The sequence below is a fragment of the Streptopelia decaocto genome (assembly GCF_964273445.1).
Source record: "Streptopelia decaocto genome assembly, chromosome: 24".
Lineage (NCBI taxonomy): Eukaryota > Metazoa > Chordata > Aves > Columbiformes > Columbidae > Streptopelia > Streptopelia decaocto.
Window position 1 is genome coordinate 3,985,408 of NC_138679.1, and position 22,093 is coordinate 4,007,500.

The 22,093-nt window shown below is 54.8% G+C and overlaps 1 protein-coding gene across 2 annotated transcripts; it reads left to right on the forward strand.

Moving 5' to 3' along the window:
* The first annotated feature begins 219 nt into the window (after positions 1-219).
* CTXN1 (cortexin 1) lies at positions 220-21,031 on the forward strand. 2 transcript variants are annotated; one of them, XM_082071838.1, is made up of 3 exons: positions 220-355; positions 18,763-18,867; positions 19,536-21,031. In XM_082071838.1, the coding sequence occupies exon 3, from the start codon at positions 19,674-19,676 to the stop codon at positions 19,926-19,928; it is 255 nt and encodes an 84-aa protein (XP_081927964.1). In that variant the 5' UTR covers positions 220-355; positions 18,763-18,867; positions 19,536-19,673; the 3' UTR covers positions 19,929-21,031. The 2 variants fall into 2 exon arrangements, with proteins under 2 accessions (XP_081927964.1, XP_081927965.1); XM_082071839.1 differs by lacking the exon at positions 220-355 and adding an exon at positions 16,689-16,757.
* Positions 21,032-22,093: the final 1,062 nt, after the last annotated feature.

Below are 22,093 nucleotides of genomic sequence, written 5' to 3' on the forward strand. Positions count from 1 at the left end.
CACACCTTCCCGCATCCCCGAGTTATCCCACCCCTCGCCCCCCCATCCCCACGCTGCCACCTCCCCCGCATCCCCCCCACACCCTCCTGCCTCCTCGCAGCCGCTGCATCCCCCCCCCACTCCGCATCCACACTCCGCCCCCCTCTCCACAATCCCGGGCCCCACCCCGTGTGTGTGTGTGTCCCCCCGCCTTCCGCAGCCCAATCAGGGCGGGTTGGACGAATTCAAACCCCGGCCCCGCAACCACTGGGCGGCTTCGCTCCGCTCCCCCGGCCGGGAACGGGGCCGGGCCGGTCCGGATGGGCTCGGGGAGCCGCGGGGCGGGCGCGGCCCCCGCCTGCCGCCCGGAGCGCAGGTGAGAACCGGGGGGAGAGCCGGGGCTGGGGGGGCTCCCGGCAAAGTTTGATCGCGGTATCAGCGGGGCGGTGGCTGAGCCGAGCCCGGGGCTGCACCGGGAACCGCCCGGTAGCGGCTCCGCAGGGGAGGCGGGGGGAGGATGGGCCGGGGGGTAGCGCTCCCGGTACCGGCTGCTCCCCCCACCAGGTCAAAGCCACCGCCCGGTGGGGCTCCCGGAGGCTCCGGGGTGCCCTGCGGAGAAGGGGGTCCCGGAGAATTGAGGTATCCCCGGGGTGGATGCGCTGCCGGGGGTCTGTGACAACCTGGAGGGGGGGTGAAAATAATATGGATTTAGGAAGCAATACCGCTACTAGATGCGAAAATGGGGTTGGGCGTTGTGGGGAAGAAGAAGTGGAAAACAGGGAATTTCTGCAGCTGCTGCAAAACTGCTGATTTGAGAGTTCTCATCGCTGGAAGGGATGAGGTGACTGCAAAACCCCCCGTGTGCTGGGGGGCCTTGGAGGATACTGGAGGGCTGCTGGGGGGGTGTGAAACTTTTGAATGAAATCGAGCTGATTTCTCCCTTCTGGAGCCGCGGGCCTGTGCGGAACCAGGGGAGGATTGCACAGAGACCTGGGACAAAGGAACGAGCCAAAGCGGCCTCACAAAAGAGCTGGTTGAATTTGAATTTCAGCCCTCTTGGGAAGAGTTGGAGCTGCGGGAACTCTCCATGCGGTGCTGGGAGTGTCGCTGAGCCTTGCCCGTGGCAGAGGGGATTCGGCTCTCCCGAGCCCTGCGAAAACTGGGCTTGCCAGGGACAGTTTTTGGTGCAGAGCTTCATGTTAAACATGAGGATAAAAGCTGTTGGCAGCGGCAGGTGTGGATTTGCCAAGGGTTAGGGGCTCCCCAGCGCTTGACTCCCATCCTTACCTTCCTGCCCTTCCCAGAGATGCTCTGCTTTCTCCCAGCTATTATTTATCTGCCATAAATCTGCCCAAAAGCAGAGGACGTGAAATCCTGAGCCTGGCGGGGCAGACCTGTTTGCAGTACACGGGGAAGTGTGACTCCAGTTCTACTTGCCCAGTGTCCCTCTGTATGTGCTGCAAGCCACCCCAAGCTCAGGTTGCGATGCTGTAACAAGGGACTCGAGGCCTCTGATTGCTTTGCCCAGTTTAGTACCTGCCAGCTTGGGGCACAGATGTTAAGCTGAACAGAATCAGTGCACCCAGTGGGAGCTTGTTGTCCCTTTAATGTCCAGTTTGGGGCCAGGCAGGTAGGGCTCTGTAAGATTAAAAAATGAATCTGGTGGTGTTTCTTGCTGTTAGTATAATTAAGAATGTCTGGTCATTGCGTTTGCAGCTGGGAGGTTGCAAAGGGCTGTGGGGCATTGGAACAGGCTGCCCAGGGCAGTGCTGGAGTCACCATCCCTGGAGGGTTGGACAGATGGACATGAGGTTCTCAGGACATGGGGCAGGGAAAGGGGTGGGGAATGGTTGGACTCGATGATCTTGGGTGTCTCCTCCAGCCAAATAATTTCATGACTCTATGATCCTCTGGTTTTGCTCTGTGAGAGGCTCTGGTGATGCTCTGGTAGGGCTGGTGCGTGGGACGGGAGGGGGAAGGTTGTCCGGGCAGGTGGGCTGGGTGAAGCAGGTTCCATCTTGTTCCACCTCTGCTCTTGCCCTTAGCAGCGCAGCCCCAGCTTGACGCTTGCGGGCAGAAATTGTGCAAATCTCAGGGTAAGGCCGCGCTCTTCCCCAGTTCCAGGGGCCGCTGCTGCGGGATGTGTGCTCAGGGCTGCTCCAGGAGGGGAAGGGACAGACCCGGCATCGCCTCTGCAAGCTGCAAACACATCGCACGGGTGAAATGCAGGTCCTCCTGGAGAGGATTTGGCACATCTCCAGGGATGCACAACCACGCTGTCTGCCTGCAAACCGGCTCCCCGGGCTGGCAGAGGGCGGCTGCTCCCATCAACCTGTTGCGGATGGCACCGGCTGGGCAATGTAGGCAACGTGCTGCCTTCCTCGCCGCGTTTCTGCCAGAGAAATCTGCTCTTTCTTATTTTATCCCCCTAGCAGTTGGCCGGTTCTGCTGCACTGTCTGCAGCACGGCTGGGGCAGCCTTCCCAGTGCTCACTGGGGATGAACTGGGCTGCACACCAGTGACCAGGGCTGGATGCCGAAACGCTGGAGGGTTAGAGCAGCAGGCGTGTTTTATTGGCTCTGTGGTTTCTTCACGGATGCTGACATGAGTGGCAGGAGCGGGTGGCATCTTCTGGCTCGCAGTTCTGAACTATCTCCTATTGCCAACTGCCAGTAAATCTGAGCCGATGTGTTTTCTGAACAGCTGCTCTTAGGAAGAAAACACTGTTGGGCTGTCAGGCGCCTGGGAGCTGCTCTGATTTTTACTGCAAATATCCTCTACAAAGTAAAATTGATGGATCTGAATCTAATATTCTGTAGGGGAACTTAATGGCCATTAGGCTGGGGTTTTTTTCCAGCTTTGAGTGCAGAGCTGTGCCATTTAACGGGAGAATTAAGGGCGTAAAGATAAATGAAGAGGGCTGCCAGATGGGTGGAGGGTGGGGGGCTGGCTGCTCGGGGAGCGCGGGGACCTGGAGCAGAGCTGGGGGAGCTGCTGGAGGTCTGGGGAAGGAGGAGCCGGTACCTGCCAGGGCAGAGCTGTGGTGACCCGAGGAATGATGTGTAACGGGGGTCTGAGATGGCCGAGCATCCGGGGGGCAGTGCTGGGACAGGCTGCCCAGGGCAGTGCTGGAGTCACCATCCCTGGAGGGTTGGACAGACGGACATGAGGTTCTCAGGACATGGGACAGTGCCGGGGGTGGGTTATGGTTGGACTCCATGATCTTGAGGGGCTTTTCCGACCAAAATGCTTCCCCAGTCCTGGCTCTGCTCTCAGTATGTTCTGCTTGTGGACCCTTTTGGCGACAGGAATCGGCCCCAGACCTGCTGCCCAGCTTTGTCCTGAGGTTCTGTTTGATGGCACGGTTGAGGCAAGCAGAGCAGCTCCTCGGGCAGGACTTGGGGGCTGCATGTGCCAGGAAAACCAGCATTAACTCTGTCCCATCCCACACTGGGCACCGGATCCAGCTCCTGCCCGTGCCGCGGTGCTGGAGCTGCTGGACGGTTCTTTACCTGATTGTGTTGAAACACCATTGAACTGGCTTTGAAGCAGAGAGCTCAGGCCGTTCTGCACCCGCCCCCCAGCACAGGTTGAAGGTTTCTGTGTGTGGGGAGGTGGGATGTGGTTGTGAAGCTCAGACATCACCGAGGCGTAGACCTGGAGCCTGGGAAGCTGCCAGCATCCCGCAATACAGATGTAGCCATGGATATTTATGGCCTCTCAGCCCTATTTGCCTTTCTCTTCCTATCCTGGCAGGGCTTAGTGCCTACTGGGTCTTTACATCCCAGACACCAAAGCAGAACCTCCTTTGCGGAGGTTTTTGTACTCAGACGCTGTATTTGGAAGCACACTTTGCTGCTTGAATTACCCAGTTAATCTAAGTGTTAAAGAGCGGAGATCATTGCGCCCACAAGAGAGCGATTGCTTGAGCACATGGAAAAGAACAAACAACTCCTGGGAGCTCCAGAACAGGCAGGATGTGAATTACTGAACTTCTCTTCCAGCTTTGTATGGGCTCTGTAGCACTAAATATCTCTGAGCAGCGTTCACAGGCTGGTGAGCAAAGCGAGCTCTGTTCTCCCCGCACATTCCAGGGGCATTGCAACTCACACACAGAATATCTGGGAGGAAATATGTGTTTTGGGCATGGGATGCTGTCCGTCTGTCTGGCAGGGTGCTGGCACTGTCTGTCCAGCCTTGCTTTTCAACCAAAGGCGCAATGATGCGGGTGCAAGGAGTTTGCTGCGGCAACACCGACCTGCTTCCAGGAATGCGCGTGGGGATGCATTTCTCAGCTTTTTACGTGGTGGGGAAGCAAATCAAGAAGCGATGACAAGTGCTTGGCATCGAGATGGCACAAAGTGTCCTGGCACAAGGGGCGCTCTGCAAGGCGAGCGCAGACGGAGCAGCGCCGGGAGCTGAGGGACCTGGCGCTGTGCCGGAGCCGCGCTCGGTGCAACCGAAACGCCGCAACCTGGAGCAGGTGGGTGGAGGGGACACAGGTCCCCACAGATGGGACACAGGTCTCCATTGAGGGGACACAGATCGCCATGAATGGGACACAGGTCTCCTCTGACCATGGCCCTTTTACAGCAGGACTGAGGGTTAGAAGGTCCCCTCCTGTTTGCCCCTGATATTGTTGCTTGTCCGCACATGCAGAATAAGGCTGGCACAGTGGATGCAGGAAGGGAAAAGTGTTGCAGCAGCGGGCTGAAAGGATTTGGGGATCTATTTGTTGCCTGAGGCTCAAGCTCTGGGGATGCTCCTTCCACATGGTAGCTCCCAGTTCCTTTGCATGGCCAGTTTGTGGCTTGTCGAAGCCTCGGTTGGGCCAGGAGAGTGCTCCAGGTGCCGGGAACTGTGACACAAGTGACATTCGATTCACACCTTCCCTAAGGGAGGCAGAAATGGGATCCCCTGGTTTCCCGCAGCTCTGTGGCTCTTCCTGCTGATGGCAGATAACATTGCTTGGAGTTAGTAGCAATCTGCTCCAGTCACGGGAGCAGCATCGATTTACACGCGCTGGAGCCCTGGCATCGATCTGCATCTTTATCAGCTCATCGCAGCGACGGGAGATGTTTTGACACCGCTGCGGAGGGAGCAGCTCTGTCCACATGTGGCTGCTGTTGGTCACCTCAGCCCCTCGGGTCTTCTGCTTGGCCCTGCAATGTCACACACCTGCCTGCAAAAGTGTTGGGGGGACGTTCTCCGGGTTAAAACCCTCCCAGGGGGCTGCAGTTTGGCTGGGCGGCCCCATTCAACCAGTTCCAGTGCGGTTTTGCCTTCACTTTTCTCCATCCTTCTCCTGCTCCCATTTGCCACTGAAGGGTATGGGTGGAAGGGATAAATTCCAGAGCATTCAGCAGCCCAACACAGGATATTTACTCTTTGGGCAAAGCTTGAGCTACCTGGCCAAAATGGCTTGAACGATTCGAGTCCTCCAGGAGACGTTTGCTCATTTGAAACGTGCTGATGCACAGAGCTGAGGGAGCAATGTGTGGGGCAATGTGTTAATTTAAGGCTGCCTCTGTTAATGTTACCTCTCTCTGAAACTGGAGCTGCACTTGAACACACTGCTTGGCAGGTGCTGGGCTTCAGTGGTGACGCAGAAACGGACAATTGATAAGAAATTATCCAATTTCAGCCCCGGAACAGACTCTGCCAGGCTCCAGTTCCTCCCCTCTGACAGAGCTCAGAGGAATCGTCTCTCCGGCACAGCGTGGTGTGATCCAGCCGTGTCTGGCTGCATCCCAGGCAAAGGAGAGTTGGCCATCCTTCCACCGAGCAGGGATGCGATGGGAGGGGATGGTCCTCTTGCAATTGGTGTCTTCTTCTTGGGTGTCCCACGTTCTGTCAGACCTCAGAAATGTGCTCTACAGCTGGGCTGAGAAGCCATGGAGAGGGCTGGGGGCAGGAAACCTTGGTGGAATTTTTCCTGGGTGACCTGGTTCCTGAGTGGGGGTTCATCCTTCTGCAGACCCCTGTGTGATCTCAACTTTGTGATCACACAGAATCCCAGAATGTCAGGGGTTGAAGGGACCTGGAAAGCTCATCCAGTGCAATCCCCCCATGGAGCAGGAACACCCAGATGAGGTGACACAGGAAGGTGTCCAGGCGGGTTGGAATGTCTGCACAGAAGGAGACTCCACAACCCCCTGGGCAGCCTGGGCCAGGCTCTGCCACCCTCACCCCAAACAAGTTTCTTCTCAAATTTAAGTGGAACCTCTTGTGTTCCAGTTTGAACCCATTGCCCCTTGTCCTGTCACTGGTTGTCACCCAGAAGAGCCTGGCTCCATCCTCCTGACACTCCCCCTTTCCATATTGATCCCCATGAACGAGTCCCCCCTCAGTGTCCTCTTGTCCAGCTCCAGAGCCCCAGCTCCCTCAGCCTTTCCTCACACGGGAGATGCTCCACTCCCTTCAGCATCTTGGTGGCTGCGCTGGACTCTCTCCAGCAGTTCCCTGTCCTGCTGGAGCTGAATCCCGCTGGAGAAAGCAGCAGGACTTGAGAAAGTGAAGAAGGACCAGGAAGGCTGATGGAACAAGCTGAATTTGATCAGCAAAGAGAGGGAGGGAAGCTCTTCCCAACACATAAAGCTGTTATAAAGGGATCAAATACTTTTCGCATCTGCTGGGACGAGATGAGAAGTGATCAGTTTAATTGGGAGCTAATGAGATTTAGGTTAGAGAGGAGCGAGGTGCAGATGGGCGATGAGTTCTGGGAGAATCCCCTTCAGCTGTGTTTTAACAAAGCAAGTGGCTGTTCTGAGCATCCTTGGGCTTATTCCAGAGCTGGTGGGGTTTGGAGATCCTCATGTTTCCATGAGCCCAGGATGTTCCACATTTAAAATCTTGCTGAAAGTAGAAAACAGCTCTAGAGTAGCTTGTTGTGATTTATCGATGCCAATGGTACCTTGCAGACCTATGGGGTGGGCAACACAACTCCTGCACATTTACAGCCTGGGTGGTTTTACTGGAAATCCAGCTCCGTTTTCCACAGAAATACCCCAGCATTGCTATGGGTACTGTTGCACATGAATGGTGCCAGGCAGGCCAGCAACCCAAGGAAACAATTTAAAACATCACTTAATTGCAGCAATGGGTTTCTTTGGAGTAGTGTATTTGCCCACTTGCTAAATAATTCATAGGAGAGCCTGGTAATTAAATGCTAAAGACCCGATTTGCTTAGCATTGTTTGTACTTATATTACTGTTTAAATGCAAGAAATTACTAAGTAATTTAATTGCTAATTAAAAATAATACAGCTACTTACCATCTTATAAGAATTAGTCAGCATTTCTGTGGGTTTTTTTGCACAGAGCATTAACACTCATATCTTTTAGGCAGTTATCTTGTAAACTTCTCCCTGTATTTGTGCTGATGGAAGGCATGTGCCCCATCTTCTGTTAGTGGGTATTAAAAACAAGAGGAAAAATGCAAATTAAAATTAAATAATTGAGCAGCACAGGCTGTTTTGGTTGGAAAAGACCTTTAAAATCAGCCTGTGGAGAATATCGAGCTTCATTCCCCATCTTCTTCCTTCAGGACAGCTCATCCTATTTTGCCCACCATCACCCCCAGCCTGAGTACAGATTTCTCACCACGCCATGTGCTTTGCTGGAATCCTGGTGGATGACATTAATTGGAATTTCTTCCTGTAAACAATGACGTTATTGAAAAGAACCGTCAGCCTGCCTGGCATGGGCACACTCTGCCGGTGCTGCAGCGTGTTATCTTATTTCACATATACATCTTTGCTTTGTTCCCAGCTTTAGTGCTGTTGTAGCTGGTCTATGTGGAGTCTGTAGGTGCTTCTGTCTCTACTGTTCTTTCTTCAGTCCAGGAACTATATTTGCTGTTCTCCAGAAAGAGAAGGAGAGTAATCAATAGCCTGTAATCACATATCCTGGCTCAACACGCTTATTAGATGTATAGATGAGGTTCTTAGGGACATGGGCTAGTGCCAGGGTTGGGTTAACGGTTGGACTCAATCTTGAGGGTCTTTTCCAACCAAAGTGATTGTGTGATTAGCAATCCCAGCTAACGATTCCTGACTTTAAGTGCTAGTTTTCCAAAGGAGACACAGGATAGATTACCCGATCTTGTTGATTAAACCGTGTTGGGTCTCAGACCGATGCTCAGCTCACCCAAGCTGTTCCCACTGGCCCAGTGCCTGTCTCTCTTTCTGAATTGGCATCTTTTTCCATCCCCCTGGCTACAGCTCAGGCTCCCGGGGCAGTTCAGGTGAACGCACGAGCCCTTCGCTCCGAAACCCAGCAAAACCCAGCAAAACCAGGACATCTGTGCCTGCCGGGACCCAGCGGGTCCACCTGCCACCCAGGGTCGTCTCTCCTGTGATTTCTAGGTAATCTGAAGAAAAACAAGGCATCAGCTTCCCTTCTCTTTGAGCAGCTTTTCACTGTTCAGACTCTGAGTCTGGAGCACCGTTAATTAACAATTTACATTAAACTGTGAAGAGTGAGTTGAAAATAAACAAAGTTCAGTTTGAATTTGCTCTTTGCAGATGAGGTCCTTGGGGACGTGGTTTAGACATGAACTTGGCACTGCTGGGTTAATGGTTGGGCTTATGGATCTTAAAGGTCTTTTCCAACCAAAACTATTCTGTGATTTTCATGATTCTCTTGTTGGTATTGCTGAGTTTCTGGGAAAAGCAGCCATAGCCCATAGTTTCTGGAGTCCCTGGGACACCGTAAGCAGATGTTGGGTGGGTGTCTTGGAACTTGGTTTTCCATAGTTGATCCAGAGGAACCCAACAGGAGCAGCACCGTCCCTGTTGGGAGAACTGGGAAATACTGGGGTTGTTTCCAAGCTCCTCGAGTGTGTTGATCAAGGCCCTTTTGCACAATGTTCCTTTGATAGACACATTCTGCTGGGACCAGCCCTTGCTGTAATGACGCTACAACCCCCGGGAGATGCAGACAGGTGCAGTTATTCCAGTAACTTTATATTAGGCACCCTTCTGCTCCTGGAATAGATTCCCAGGCAAAACTGGGTTATGATGCAATTAAAACTGAGAATATGAATCAGTGATTTAAGGGGAAAAAGAAGAAAACTCTAGTGAGGGAGGTGGCAGTGATCCCACGCTGAGCTCGGCTCGCTTTCAAGGCAGAGTAAGCTCTATAGAGCCAGCGGTTGGGTCTGAGCACCTGAACCCCGCCCGGGCGCTGTGCCAGGCTGGAGACCACCGAGCTAGAGCAGCACGAGTAGAAAAGCCGCGTCGTAACCTTGCGGTTAATGTCAATGCAGTTAAGGTACCTTGTGGGTACCATGGCAACCTGCGTCGGCCACCGGCTGGTCGGGATGCTGCCGGGATGCTGCGGGAGCTGACAGGCTGGGAGGTGGATGGATGGATGAGCCGGGAGTGTAATCGCACCGGGGAGCGTCAGGAGGGTGCAACAGGCACCAGAAGATCTCTGGAGATCTCCCCACTGATCAGAGAATAGAATCACAGAATGGTTTGGGTTGATGGGACCTTCCCAGCTCCCAGTGCCCCCCCTGCCATGAGCAGGGACATCTTCACCAGCTCAGGGTGCTCAGAGCCCCGTCCAGCCTGGCCTGGGGTGTCTCCAGGGATGGTTCATCCACCACCTCTCTGGGAACATGGGCCAGGCTCTCCCCACCCTCAGGGCCAACAATTTCTTCCCCATGTCCAGCCAGAATATCCCTCCTTTAGTTTAAACCATCACCCCTTGTCCTATCGTAACAGCCCCTACTCAAAAGAGTGGCTGATGTGGCCACACTTCTCTTCCTGGGCTGATTGTTTAGTATTTGAGGATAAACAGTTTGAAGCACTGGGTGGGATAAGCCGTGAACTGATAGAGAAGGTGATGGGATGGATGAGGCAGAGTCCCCATCTACAGCAGCAGTGACTGTGCAGCCTGGTTTCAGCACTGAGACTAACGAGGCTCAGTGCACCCACCCAGGGCTGCAGCTCCATTTTCTGGGCTGGGTGACACCCTGCTCCGTGTTGGCCCAAGATGTCGAGAATTATCCTTCCTGGCCAGGGCACAGCCAACAAAAGCTGAGAGCCTGCAAAGGTTGCTCCTTCACCTGGGGAATTTGCTAATGAGACGGTGAAGGGTTGTTGCTTTTCAGAACAGATGTTCACCAGGAGCTTTTTTTCAACCAAGGAATTGCTGAAGTTGCTTTGCGCAGCTCAGGGACACGGAGGTTAACGGCAGGAAGGTTCCTGTAGGCAATTTACCCACTGTAAAGGGGTGGAAGTCAGCTGGTTCTGTACAAAAATAGTGGAAGACCTGTTTCTTGCCATTTGTGGGGTGTTTCCATGCTTATTTGTGGATCTTTAGAGATCCAGCTCCATCCTGGGCTGGACACTTCCCAGCTTCTCACCCCTTCTCCTCTGGGTTCAGCAGATGCTGGAGCTGCCAGTTTTGGTGAGATGTTGCCATAGATTGTGGCACAAAGCCGAGTTAAAAGCATAAAATTCCTCACCGTGGGCCTCAGAGGTGCTGCTATGAAGGAAAGATTGATTAAATTGTGCGTGGGCTGATCAGGTGTCTTGCAAAAGCTGGCAAACCATCCCGAAGGGTTGGAGACGGCCGTTGTCTGGTGTGCCAGCACTTCAGCTCAGTGAAGTCTCAGAGCTGTTGTTCTGGCCTTGGAACTGGGGTTGTAAGTCGGGGAGTTGAGGAGATTAAAGTACATTTACATAGTCTTGGATGAAAAGACCCCTTGGGAGCTCTGAAGTTGGGTTGTCTTGATGTGGTCAAAGCTGTAGGCATGAAGAAGAATGTAAGTGAGGCGCAAGATGTGGATTAAGTTTGCTTATTCCCAGCTTGAAGTTGGGCTGAGCTGTTTTTTTTGCTGCCTAAGCCCTTCCATGTGCCCTTTCCTCCTTTCTTTCCCACATTACAGACTCTAGAGGCATCTCAGTTCCTTCACGTCAGAGCCAGAATCTGAATTAATAATGTGCTAAGAAAATAAAGATAGTTCAACAGACTTTAAATCAAGGAGAACAGCATGTTAAAGAGTTTGAACAAATCGCATTACTTTGTGTGCAGTTTTAGGGCTGGCAGAAATAAATCTCCCAGCAATTTATTGATGGTGACAAATTCTTTCAGAAAGAGCCTGCTCAGGGAATGCTGCTCTTTATCACTAGACTCTCTGTGTGAATTATCTAGGACCAGATTAATGTCTCCCAGTGAACGTGTCAACACAATTTGTGTCCTGGAGCCTCCATGTCACCTGGGCTGACACATCATTTGAATATATCTGTTGAAAACCATGTTGCTTTGCAGATGCGTCTCCCTTTGCCGTTGCGTGGGCCTGGCTTTGAAAGAACCACCTCCAGAGCCAGGAGATGGGCCAAGGGCTTAAACTGGACATGAAATCTACTCGTGCAGACACATGGCAAGAGAAGAGCAGCCAGAAAGCTGCAGGTTTGATGGCTCAGTTCCTGCCAATGAGTATCTGACAGGGCTGTCCTCACGTGGCTGGTGGGACCAAGCGCTTGGTGACGTTGCTGTGCCCATGTCCTCCCGTGCTCTCTGTCCTGCTGCACCACCAGGACTCAAGGAAGAGCCGCGGGGCAGGAGACACCCATGAAACACTCCATTGGACATGAGTCTGCCCGGGGAGCTGCCCTGCATTTGTTCTTTTCCATTTACCCACAGGTCCCTCAGATAAACCACTCGTGCACAACCAGAAAACGGCTGGGTTGGGCTGAAAGCTGCAGGAATTTGGTTTGGAGGCCGGTTGTCTGCAGCCGTGGGTGCATTCACCGCTGCCCGTCTCACTTCAGGTCTCAGTTCCCCCTGTTAGTGGGTGTCTGGAGAGACCTCAAATCCTCTCCTTGGGACTCGAGGTCTGGCTTTCTTCCTTATATTTGTTTGTGCTGCCTGGCCCCTGGAAACTATTGCTCCAGGACCTCTTTCTCCTCCTCAGCTTCCTCTGGACCCCTTCCAGCCCCTCAACCTCCACCCATCCCAGCCCAAGACAAGACTCCCCGAGCAGGCACCCTCGCCCATCACATGTGGTCACCTTTGGGAGGAGTTCAGGGAGACGTCAGGACAATTTGGGGCAACTCTCTGTGCTGTTCTAGCTGATGTCTGGGTAGAAATGGGCAGGTAAACCCCATCTGCACGAATGAGTTGGGTTGCGAGGCACGAACTCTTTTGCAGCTTGGAGGTGCCTGTTCAGGGCAGTGGTGGAAAGCTTGTGTGTGTCCATGGCTGTGACATTGTGAGACAAGGAGACCCTGGAGCTCTGTCAGGAACCTCCTGCATGTCTGGAACCCAGTAGAGACCTTCAGGGAGCAAAACTGAGCCTTTATCTGCTTCAGAGCCCGGCCACAGGGGTCTCAAGCTGACACCGTGTGCCTGCCCAGATCCGTCTGTTTACTCAGCAGCTACACTCCAGCTTAACGGGGAGGGAAAAAAGAGAAGTTAATTTATTACTGCAAATGACTTTGAAGTAATTAATTGCTCTTGTCAATGGCAAGGGATAATTCCGCAACTGTAAAATCCCAGCAGAAGGATACTTCTTGTCCCCTGACAAGGCGGCTTTGATAGAGCTATTTCGCTAACACATGCTGAAGTCAGGAAGGGGACATTTTATTTAATGATTCATGCTAATTAGAGTGAAGCAGACATGCTTCCTCTCTGCCCCACAGCAGCAGCCCGTGTTTCGTGCCAGCCCTGAGGTACCAGCCCAGTCTCAGCCTGTGTCACACAGTCCCTGGTGACCAGAAGGTCTGGGCATCTGTGCATGTACTGGGTGGGACAAAGCAGCTGGAAATTAGAAGGTTCCAGACTTCTGTGTTCCCTGTCTGTCCTCGCCCTCTGTCTGGGGCTGGGGGGTGATTCTTCAGCGCTCCTGTCCACCACAGCAGTCGTGATGGGGTGAAGCGTCAGGAGGGTGCAACAGGCACCAGGCGTGGGCTGATCTGCTCTGGAGATCTCCCCACTGGTCATAGAATAGAATCACAGGATGGTTTGTGTTGAAGGGACCTTAAAGCTCCCCCAGTGCCCCCCCTGCCATGAGCAGGGACATCTTCACCAGCTCAGGGTGCTCAGAGCCCCGTCCAGCCTGGCCTGGGGTGTCTCCATGGATGGTTCATCCACCACCTCTCTGGCCAACCTGGGCCAGGCTCTCACCACCCTCAGGGCCAACAATTTCATTATATCCATCCTGAATCTCCCCTCTTTTTTTTTAAAACCATCACCCCTTGTCCTATCACAACAGGCCCTGCTCAAAAGTCTGTCCCCATCATTCTTATGGGCCCCTTTTAAGTGCAGATATCAAAGAACAGGTCAGCTATGAAGCATCATTCACGTTATCCATAATAGCTTTGCAAAGCTGAACTTGGCTCACAGGGAAGAGCAATGAAGTGCAATTCTCTGCTTGATCAGCTGCCGCACGGAGGAGTCAGCTGCTCCGGGTGCTCCGGACGAGCCCAGGAAAAGACAATCTCTTCCCTCTTCGTCACCCAAGCAGGAGAAACGTGTCCCCAGCCTTGGGAAGGACGGTTCAGTTCGGCGCTCGGTACTTTCCAGGAAAGGGGATGGGATTGTGCCACCAGCCCTGCCAGTCCCAGGGGACTACGAGGGGGCTGGTGGCTGTGCCCTGGCTCGTCCGCCCGCCTTGGCAGGCTGCAGCACCTCGGCACGTTGCCTTCAGGCCAGGGAGAGCCCAGAAGCTTTCCCAAGCGGTCCAGCCCTTGGGAAGCAGCAGCAGCGCTTGCTGCAATCCAGCCCTGCCATAAATCACAAGTTAATCTTCGTTAATTGCCATTGGCAGGTAAATTTAAAATCTTCAATCTGTGAAAGCCGCGTGAATAACGAACGGTTTGCATTGAGCCACGGGCAACCATTTTTGCCTTGAACCAAAGCATCCAAGTGTGCGTTTACAGCCACTGTCCTCAAAGACAAAAGCCGTCATTCCATGCCACAGGGTTTTACCCTGTGCAACCACTGCAGTGTTTTACAATATCACTTCGTCAGCACTAAAAAAAAAAAGTGCTTAGATCCCTTTCTGAGATTTATTGCATTTTATAGGTGAATAGATTTCTGATTAGAGAAACACTCTGCTTTTTTTTTGCTTTCAAAAGTGCTTGGCCGAGTGGTGAGATAATGCAAAGGCTGAACCTCATTTAATTATCAAGTCCTTTAAGTCCAGGCAGAACAAACTCTTGCTGTCCCCACGGTGCAATTAGTTTAGCATAATCTAAAGCCTGGACCACCCTTCCCGGTGCTTTTTTGGGGCAGTGACTGTGCAGGCTGCGGTGCAGCATTAAATCTGTGCTCTCAAGTGCAGTGGGGATCGATATTTCTGAATGCCAGAGGCCTCCGGGTGCCCCAGGGAACCTGTGGCCTGAGTTTCCCTGAGGCTCATCCAGTGTTTTTTTGTTGATGTTGTTGTCGTCAGAGGCAAATTCTCCAGCAGAAGGATATCATTCAGCTCTGAAACGCTTCCAAGGAGCAGGGTGGGGAGCTCCCCACATTGCTGCTCCCCCAGGCATGGACCTTTTAACTGACACTTAAGGGGGGAGAAGAATTTCAAGGCAAACATATTAGAGCAGTTGGGGTTTGGCTTCCAGTACAGACATGGCTCCTCTTTGGTCAGGGACAGAGGAACAGGGTGCAGGGCTGGGAAGTGCTGGAGTCACCATCCCTGGAGGGCTGGACAGACGGACATGAGGTTCTCAGGACATGGGGCAGTGCTGGGGTGGGTTATGGTTGGACTCCATGATCTGGAGGGTCTTTTCCAACCAAAATGATCCTCTGATTCTGCATCTTGGAGGGGCAGCGATGCAGGCGTGTTGCCTGGGGGTTTAGAGCAGCTTTTTGGGGGAACACAGGGATGCGGGCGCTGTGGTCCCCGCACGGGCGGGCTCAGCCCAGCCCTGCGCTCTCCCCGGTCTGGCCTCCCCAGGCAGGCAGCTCACGAAACTTCTCCCGTCTCCAATTGCTGTGCTCCACCTTTTATTATAATTGATTCTGCATCGCCATAGGAACCCGCTCCAGCGCGAGTGAGGAGCAGCTGCCTTCCCTGCGTGCTCTCCAGGAGAGAGGCGGCTGCTCCTTCCCTCAAGATGGCAAGTGATGGAGCCAGGAGCCCACGCCAACCAGGTACCGTCCGTGTCCCCGCGGTGTGGGGAGCAGGGTGGCCTTGCAGAGCTGGGGAGGACAAGGGGGGGGTTGTTCCTTGTTGCCAGGGACGCCCCCCACCCTTTGCAGTGGTGGGTTCAGGGAATGGGCTCAGATGTTTGTGTGATGCTGGAGACCAGTGGATCTTCTGGTGGTGGTTGTCAGGTCTAGGTGGAGAGAGCAGGAGGCTGGTGTTTGGGGTGGGAACAACCTTTCCGGGGGGTTTATCTTGTTTCTGGGTGACTTGGGTTGGCAGCGGTAGGTTTTCCATGTGCTCTGGGATGACCATGGAGCAGAGACTCGTGAAGGGTGTTCTGCAGAGCTTGGCCAGGCTTGTGACCCCCCTGCCAAGGGGGATGAGGGGGCCACAGAGCCTGGAATCTGGGGGCAAACATCTCTGCTGTGCTGAACCTCCCCTTGGGCTGAAGGGTTGTCCCCTCTGCTTGCACCAAAGTGGATGGGACATCCATGACACTCTGTATCTCAGGCTCCTGCCCTTGTCTGATCTGCTCGGTTGTCCCCTCCAAGCCCAGGGTGTGCACATTCCTGCCCAGTAAAGCTGCTTTGTTGGGACAGCCCCCCTATGGTGGCTGCACGGGGCTGGAGAAGCAGTGGTGGACATGGTGGCTTTACCCTTGGCCATGGGCTGGTTTAGCAGAAGACTGGCCGAGCTCTTACGTCAGGGTTCGGGGTACAGATGTGCTGGGGTGGAGTCCCAGCCTGTCCTGCCATTCCTCATGCTGGAAGGTGAAGATGTTGAGAGCAGGGTGAGGGGACCTCTGGGTACACCAGACCACCCGGGACATCCTGCTGACACTTGGCATCTCGCTTGGGTGCGGGTCCTGGCAGCTGGGCCAGACCCATGGCAGGATGTCTCCTGGGCCCTGGACATCCTTGTCCCTTCACGTGCCAAGCCCTGACAAGGCCAAGGTGATGAGGGATGGACGGTTCGTGAAGGAGCCTCCAGCATCCTGCTGTAGTTAAGAGGGAGCCCAGATGTGGACTGTGGTCCCTTGCACTGTCTCTCCCTCGGCAGCTCTTTGCCCATATGGACAGGGCCAGATGCACCCATAGGTGGTTCAGACACAGCCCATTTGAAGGCTGGAGGGGGTCTCAGCAACCCCCCTGGCAAAGCCAGGAGCAGATGTCCACAATTTGGCTTTGGGATGCACGGGGAGGCAGAAATCCATTTGGACAGTCCCGGCTCTGTTTGCTCTCAAGTCCAGAGTGCACCCCATAAAGCAGCTGGAGAACACAGCCCTGTGTTCACAGCCTCGGCCGGCCAGGAGGTTCACGAGGGCAAAACCACCCCCGAGGCCACCGTGCAGCTCTGTGCTGGGGGTTCCGCAGCCCGCGGGAAGTTGAGCATCCCTGGCGGCGCTGGAGCTGGCAGAGCGCGGGAGCCCTGCGGGAGCCGTCCGGCTGAACCAGCGCTTACTGAAAAAGGCAACAGAAACCCTGCAAAGAATTCAGCTGCCTCATGACCCCCGTGTAACGGTGCCAAGCACAGGGCGCTCTTCCCAAAAAGGCGTCTATCTGCCTCCGTCCCAGCAGGGACGGGCGGATGCGCCACGGACAGACGGACCCTTTGCTTTGGGAGCGCAGGAGTGGAAGGACAGAGGGAGAACCGCAGCTCTGCCGCACTTGCAAGTAAAGCCTTTTCCCATCTCTAAGGAGCTTAGGTCCTAGAAATCCTCCTGCTGAGGCAGAAGCTTGTTTGCCTGCAATCCTTGCGAGGGCGTTTGCTTTCGGATCTCCCTGGCGATCGCGTTTGCTGGCTGGTTGCAACAGGCGGTTGTGCAGAGATGCAATGAATACTAATGGAGCCGGGTCCTGCGAGAGCCCTGACCCCCACGGAGCAGCGGGTGTCTGATGGGGACGGACGTTTTAACAGCGGCTGTCGTGATAGAACAAGGGGTGATGGTTTTAAACTAAAGGAGGGAGATTCAGGCTGGACATGGGGAAGGAATTGTTGCCCTGAGGGTGGTGAGAGCCTGGCCCAGGTTGGCCAGAGAGGTGGTGGATGAACCATCCCTGGAGACATCCCAGGCCAGGCTGGACGGGGCTCTGAGCAACCTGAGCTGGTGAAGATGTCCCTGCTCATGGCAGGGGGGGGCACTGGGGGTGCTTTAAGGTCCCTTCAACACAAACCATCTGTGATTCTAATACCCGAAATGTTAGTATCTAGAAATTCCTTTCTAGCTGACACAAAGACTTTTTCCAGCTGCTTTCCCTGATCAGGCTCTGATTCTGCATCGGACACTCCTTGTGCTTTCCCATCCACCGCCCATCTCTAGCTCTTGACTCTTGGCCAAAAACCCACAGGGATTTAAAGGGTGGAATGAGCCCGCGGTCCAGGAACGGGCTGAGTCACCCATCCCTGCGGGAGCCCAGCGCCCCCCTCGCTGCCCACTCGCCCCCCGCTCTGGGGGCGCTGCAGTGGGAAGGTGAGATGGCATCCCGCATCGGCAACACCGCACCGCCCTCCTCGGGTTCAAAAGAAGTATCTCATTAGGTGTTTGCCTTGCCCAAATTAACATTTAATTCGTGTTTCATACCCAGAAGAATCTCACTGCGGCGTCGCTGAATTGTTGACAGTGATCCTCTTTTGGTGTGAGTTCTGTCCCTATTTAAGCAATTTCTTTGCTCGTGGATCCTTTTTAGTTACTAAGGGAACATGAATCTTAATAAAACTCAATCAAATGTTCCTTAAATAACAGCTGCCTTCATTTAACTCTCTCATCCTTTTTTTTTTGCTCTGCTCAAAATTCCTGGGAAATTAAGATCTGATTTTTCACACAGTAATGAAAAAGCAACACATCCCAAATGTGGGGGAAATTGTTTATCCTGAATACTATGGGATATAATACTGGGGATACTATTTAGCAGAAAATCTTGCATTTTTGTCCTGAATGTGCCTTCTCCTCGCTGCACTTGTGATGTAAGTCGGTTGGGCAGCTCCAGGTACATGATTTGTGCTTGGGTCACTTATATTTTAGCAGGGCTTGTGCTGCATCTCTGAGAACCGTGAAGGGGAATGTTCTTAACGGGGACATGTCTGTGGGAAGGGGGTTCCTGAGGGCACCAGCACGCTGTGAGGAGGTGGAGGCTCTGGAGAACAGTCCCTGTCCCCAACGGCTTCCATGGAGAGGAGCGGGATGCTGCGTCCCCTCCCTGCTCCTCCATGGGTGGATGTTTCTCCCCTGGACAGGACCACGTGGAGTCACTGTCTGTCGACTGGGGATGGGAGACCCAAGTGCTCCCTGCCCAGGTGGAGGCTCCTTCAGCTCAGTCCACCCACCCCCATCCTCCTGCCCTCCCTCAAGTTGCGCCAGGGGAGGTTGAGGTTGGATCTGGGAACAATTTCTTCCCCAAAGGGCTGTGGGGCATTGGAACAGGCTGCCCAGGGCAGTGCTGGAGTCACCATCCCTGGACGGCTGGACAGACGGACATGAGGTTCTCAGAACATGGGGTAGTACTAGTGTTAGATTATGGTTGGACTCAATGATCTTGAAGGTCTTTTCCATCCAGTGCTGCTCTGACAAGAGACACTGTGAGCTTCAGAGGTGCCTTGTGGTGTTTTGCTGTGACTCCTAGTGACTGTGGTCCTTATAACCCCTTCTGTTGTCTTTGTCCTTCTGCTTTGCATCCTTAGCCCAAGAAAGCTGGACCCTGGAGACCCTCCCTCAGTGATGTGGCTGTGTGGACTCAGCCTTCTGCTGCAGTAGCAATGCTGGTGTCCCTGTGCAGCCACACTGAGGTAGGTGCCGTCCTTCTCCATCGGGACTTGGGTCCTTCTATCCCTGGTACCAAAACACAGGCCCTCATTGTGCCAAGGTGCTGGAGCGAGTGGAGAGAAGGGAACGGAGCTGGTGAGGGGCTGGAGCACAAGTGTGATGGGAGCGGCTGAGGGACCTGGGGGTTCAGCTGGAGAACAGGAGCTGAGGGGAGACCTTCTGATCTCTGAACTGCCTGAAAGGAGCTTGGAGCCAGGGGGGTCGGGCTCTGCTCCCCAGGAACAAGCGCCAGGAGCAGAGGAAACGGCCTCAAGTTGCCCCAGGGGAGGTTGAGGTTGGATGTGGGAACAATTTCTTCCCCAAAGGGCTGTGGGGCATTGGAACAGGCTGCCCAGGGCAGTGCTGGAGTCACCATCCCTGGAGGGCTGGACAGACGGACATGAGGTTCTCAGGACATGGGGCAGTGCCAGGGCTGGGTTATGGTTGGACTTGATGATCTTGAGGGTCCTTTCCGACCAAAATGATTCTGTGATTGATTTTATGGTCTCCTGCCACCCTCGTGAGTGGCTTCTTGAGCTTTCTGGAAAACCAGGGACCCACCTGTGAACTTCCCTGCCCCTGGTTATTTAGAGGAGCTGGTGCAGCCTGTGGCCAATTTCTCCTCCCTGACCATCTCTGCTTTCCCTTCCAGGAGCTCTTGTCCTGGGCAGGAGCGAGTCCCGAGCTCAGCGCAGCAGCGATGGAGTAACCCGCCGTCGGTGCGTGGGCGCAGCGGGACCTGACGCCGGGCGGCTGAACGCCCCCAGCCCCCGCGCTCCTCGCCTCTGCCATGAATGATGCATCGACGATGGATTATGAACTGCTCTCCCCCTCCTTGGTGGAGCACCCAGCCGGCGCCGCGGGGATGGACGCCGAGCAGAAAACCGTCTTTGCCTTCGTCATCTTCCTCCTGGTCTTCTTGGTGATGCTGATGGTGCGCTGCTTCCGCATCCTGCTGGACCCCTACAGCCGCATGCCCGCCTCCTCCTGGACCGACCACAAGGAGGGCTTGGAGAGGGGCCAGTTCGACTACGCCTTGGTGTAGGGGGCAGGGACGGGGCGAGCCCGGGTGCTCTCTGTGCCTCCCACCCCGCTGGCCCCGGCCACCCCTTCCTCGGTGGTGTCACCCCGGACCGCCAGAGATGCTCCGGGCAGGGAGGTGAGGTCGGGCTTGTGGCCACCGTGGGTTTTCTAGGGGTTTCTCTCTTTTCTAAGCACTTTTCAGTTCTCTTGGCAGCCCGCGGGACTCTCGGAGAGATGTGTTGGAGGGGTGACGTCACTCGTGGTCCCTGCTGTCCCCCGTGTCCCCCGGTTGTGTTGTGGGGCAGGAGGCGATGGGACAGGGCACGGCGGGACCTGCCCTTGGCCACGGCCCATGGGGCTCCTGCTCGGGGCGGCTCTGCCCGCTGCCCAACCAGAGCTTTGACCCCCACCTCCTCCTGCCCCCCGTGTCCCCCCGTCTGTGTCCCCCGGGAGCGCTGCCGTGGTCCAGTGCGCGTGTGTGTGTCCCTGTAGCTGAGCTGTGTCCGTTGGGGGGTTTGTAGGCACCAGACCCAAGTGCTGGCTTTGTTCCTCAGTGTGTGGCAGCCCCAAGTGCCCCCTCCAAGAAGAGAGGGGGAGATGGTGACCCCCTCCATGCGCAGCCCCCTTTTGGCATCCAGCCCTGCAGCCTGCTCTCTGCTTCACACCGTAGTGACCTGTCCCTGCCCAGCTGGTGAAACTGGTCTGAACGTGGTGCCATCACACAGACCTGCCTGGGTGGCCCTGCTGGGACCCCAGGAGGGCTCCGAGCTCCACACAATGCTTGGGAGATGCTCCTCAGCCAGCCCAAGCCTGGCAGCCTCCCACCAGCATCCCACCACGGCCAGGCCCTGCTCCAGCAGGATTGGGGTTATGTCCCAAGTCCTGGGCTGCTGGGGGTGGCCAACACGTTCCTGGCCATCCCGCATCTGGGCATCCAAAGGGCTGTGGACGTTCTCGAGGGGAAAACCAAGCTCTCTTCCTGCCCCTCTGTGGGAACCATGCCCGGTGAGCAGGGGTGCTGCAGCTAGCCACAGGGCTAGCGAAGGACAGGGTGGGTTATGGCTGTGGTCACTAAGGAGCTTTGTACCAAGGGCTTTGAGCCCAGGGAGGAGAAACTCTTCCCCACCACGGAAATAAAGCTGCACTGTGCTAACCCCACACCGCTCTCCTGCTGCTCTTTGCTGCCTCCCCGCAGGTGCCCAGGCAGTGGTGGGATGTCCCATCTCAGCCAAGACCCCACGTCTCCCCGGAGCTGCTCTGCAGGGGATGGTGCCATGGAACAGGTTGGGCAGAGAGGTGGTGGATGAACCATCCCTGGAGACACCCCAGGCCAGGCTGGACGGGGCTCTGAGCAACCTGAGCTGGTGAAGATGTCCCTGCTCATGGCAGGGGGGGCACTGGGGGAGCGGGAAAGGTTCCTTCGACACAAACCGTTCTGTGATTCTAATACCTGAAATGTTAGTATCCAGAAATTCCTTTCTAGCTGACACAAAGACTTTTTCCAGCCACTTTCCCTGATCAGACTCTGATTCTGCTTCAGACACTCCTGGTGCTTTCCCATCCACCACCCATCTCTAGCTCTTGACTCTTGGCCAAAAACCCACAGGGATTTAAAGGGTGGAATGAACCCGTGGTCAAGATGTCCCTGCAACGAAGATGCTGAAGGGACTGGAGCATCTCCCGTGGGAGGAAAGGCTGAGGGAGCTGGGGCTCTGGAGCTGGACAAGAGGACACTGAGGGGGGACTCATTCCTGGGGATCAATATGGAAAGGGGGAGTGTCAGGAGGATGGAGCCAGGCTCTTCTGAGTGACAACCAGTGACAGGACAAGGGGCAATGGGTTCAAACTGGAACACAAAAGGTTCCACTTAAATACGAGAAGAAACTTGTTGGGGGTGAGGGTGGCAGAGCCTGGCCCAGGCTGCCCAGGGGGGTTGTGGAGTCTCCTTCTGTGCAGACATTCCAACCCGCCTGGACACCTTCCTGTGTCACCTCATCTGGGTGTTCCTGCTCCATGGGGGGATTGCACTGGATGAGCTTTCCAGGGCCCTTCCAACCCCTGACATTCTGGGATTCTGGGATTCATGGCAGTGGTTGTATCAGATGAGCTTGGAAGGTCCCTTCAACCCAAACTAGTCCATGGTTCTATATGGTGGAGGGGTGAGGTGACTCCATGTGGTCCCTGTTT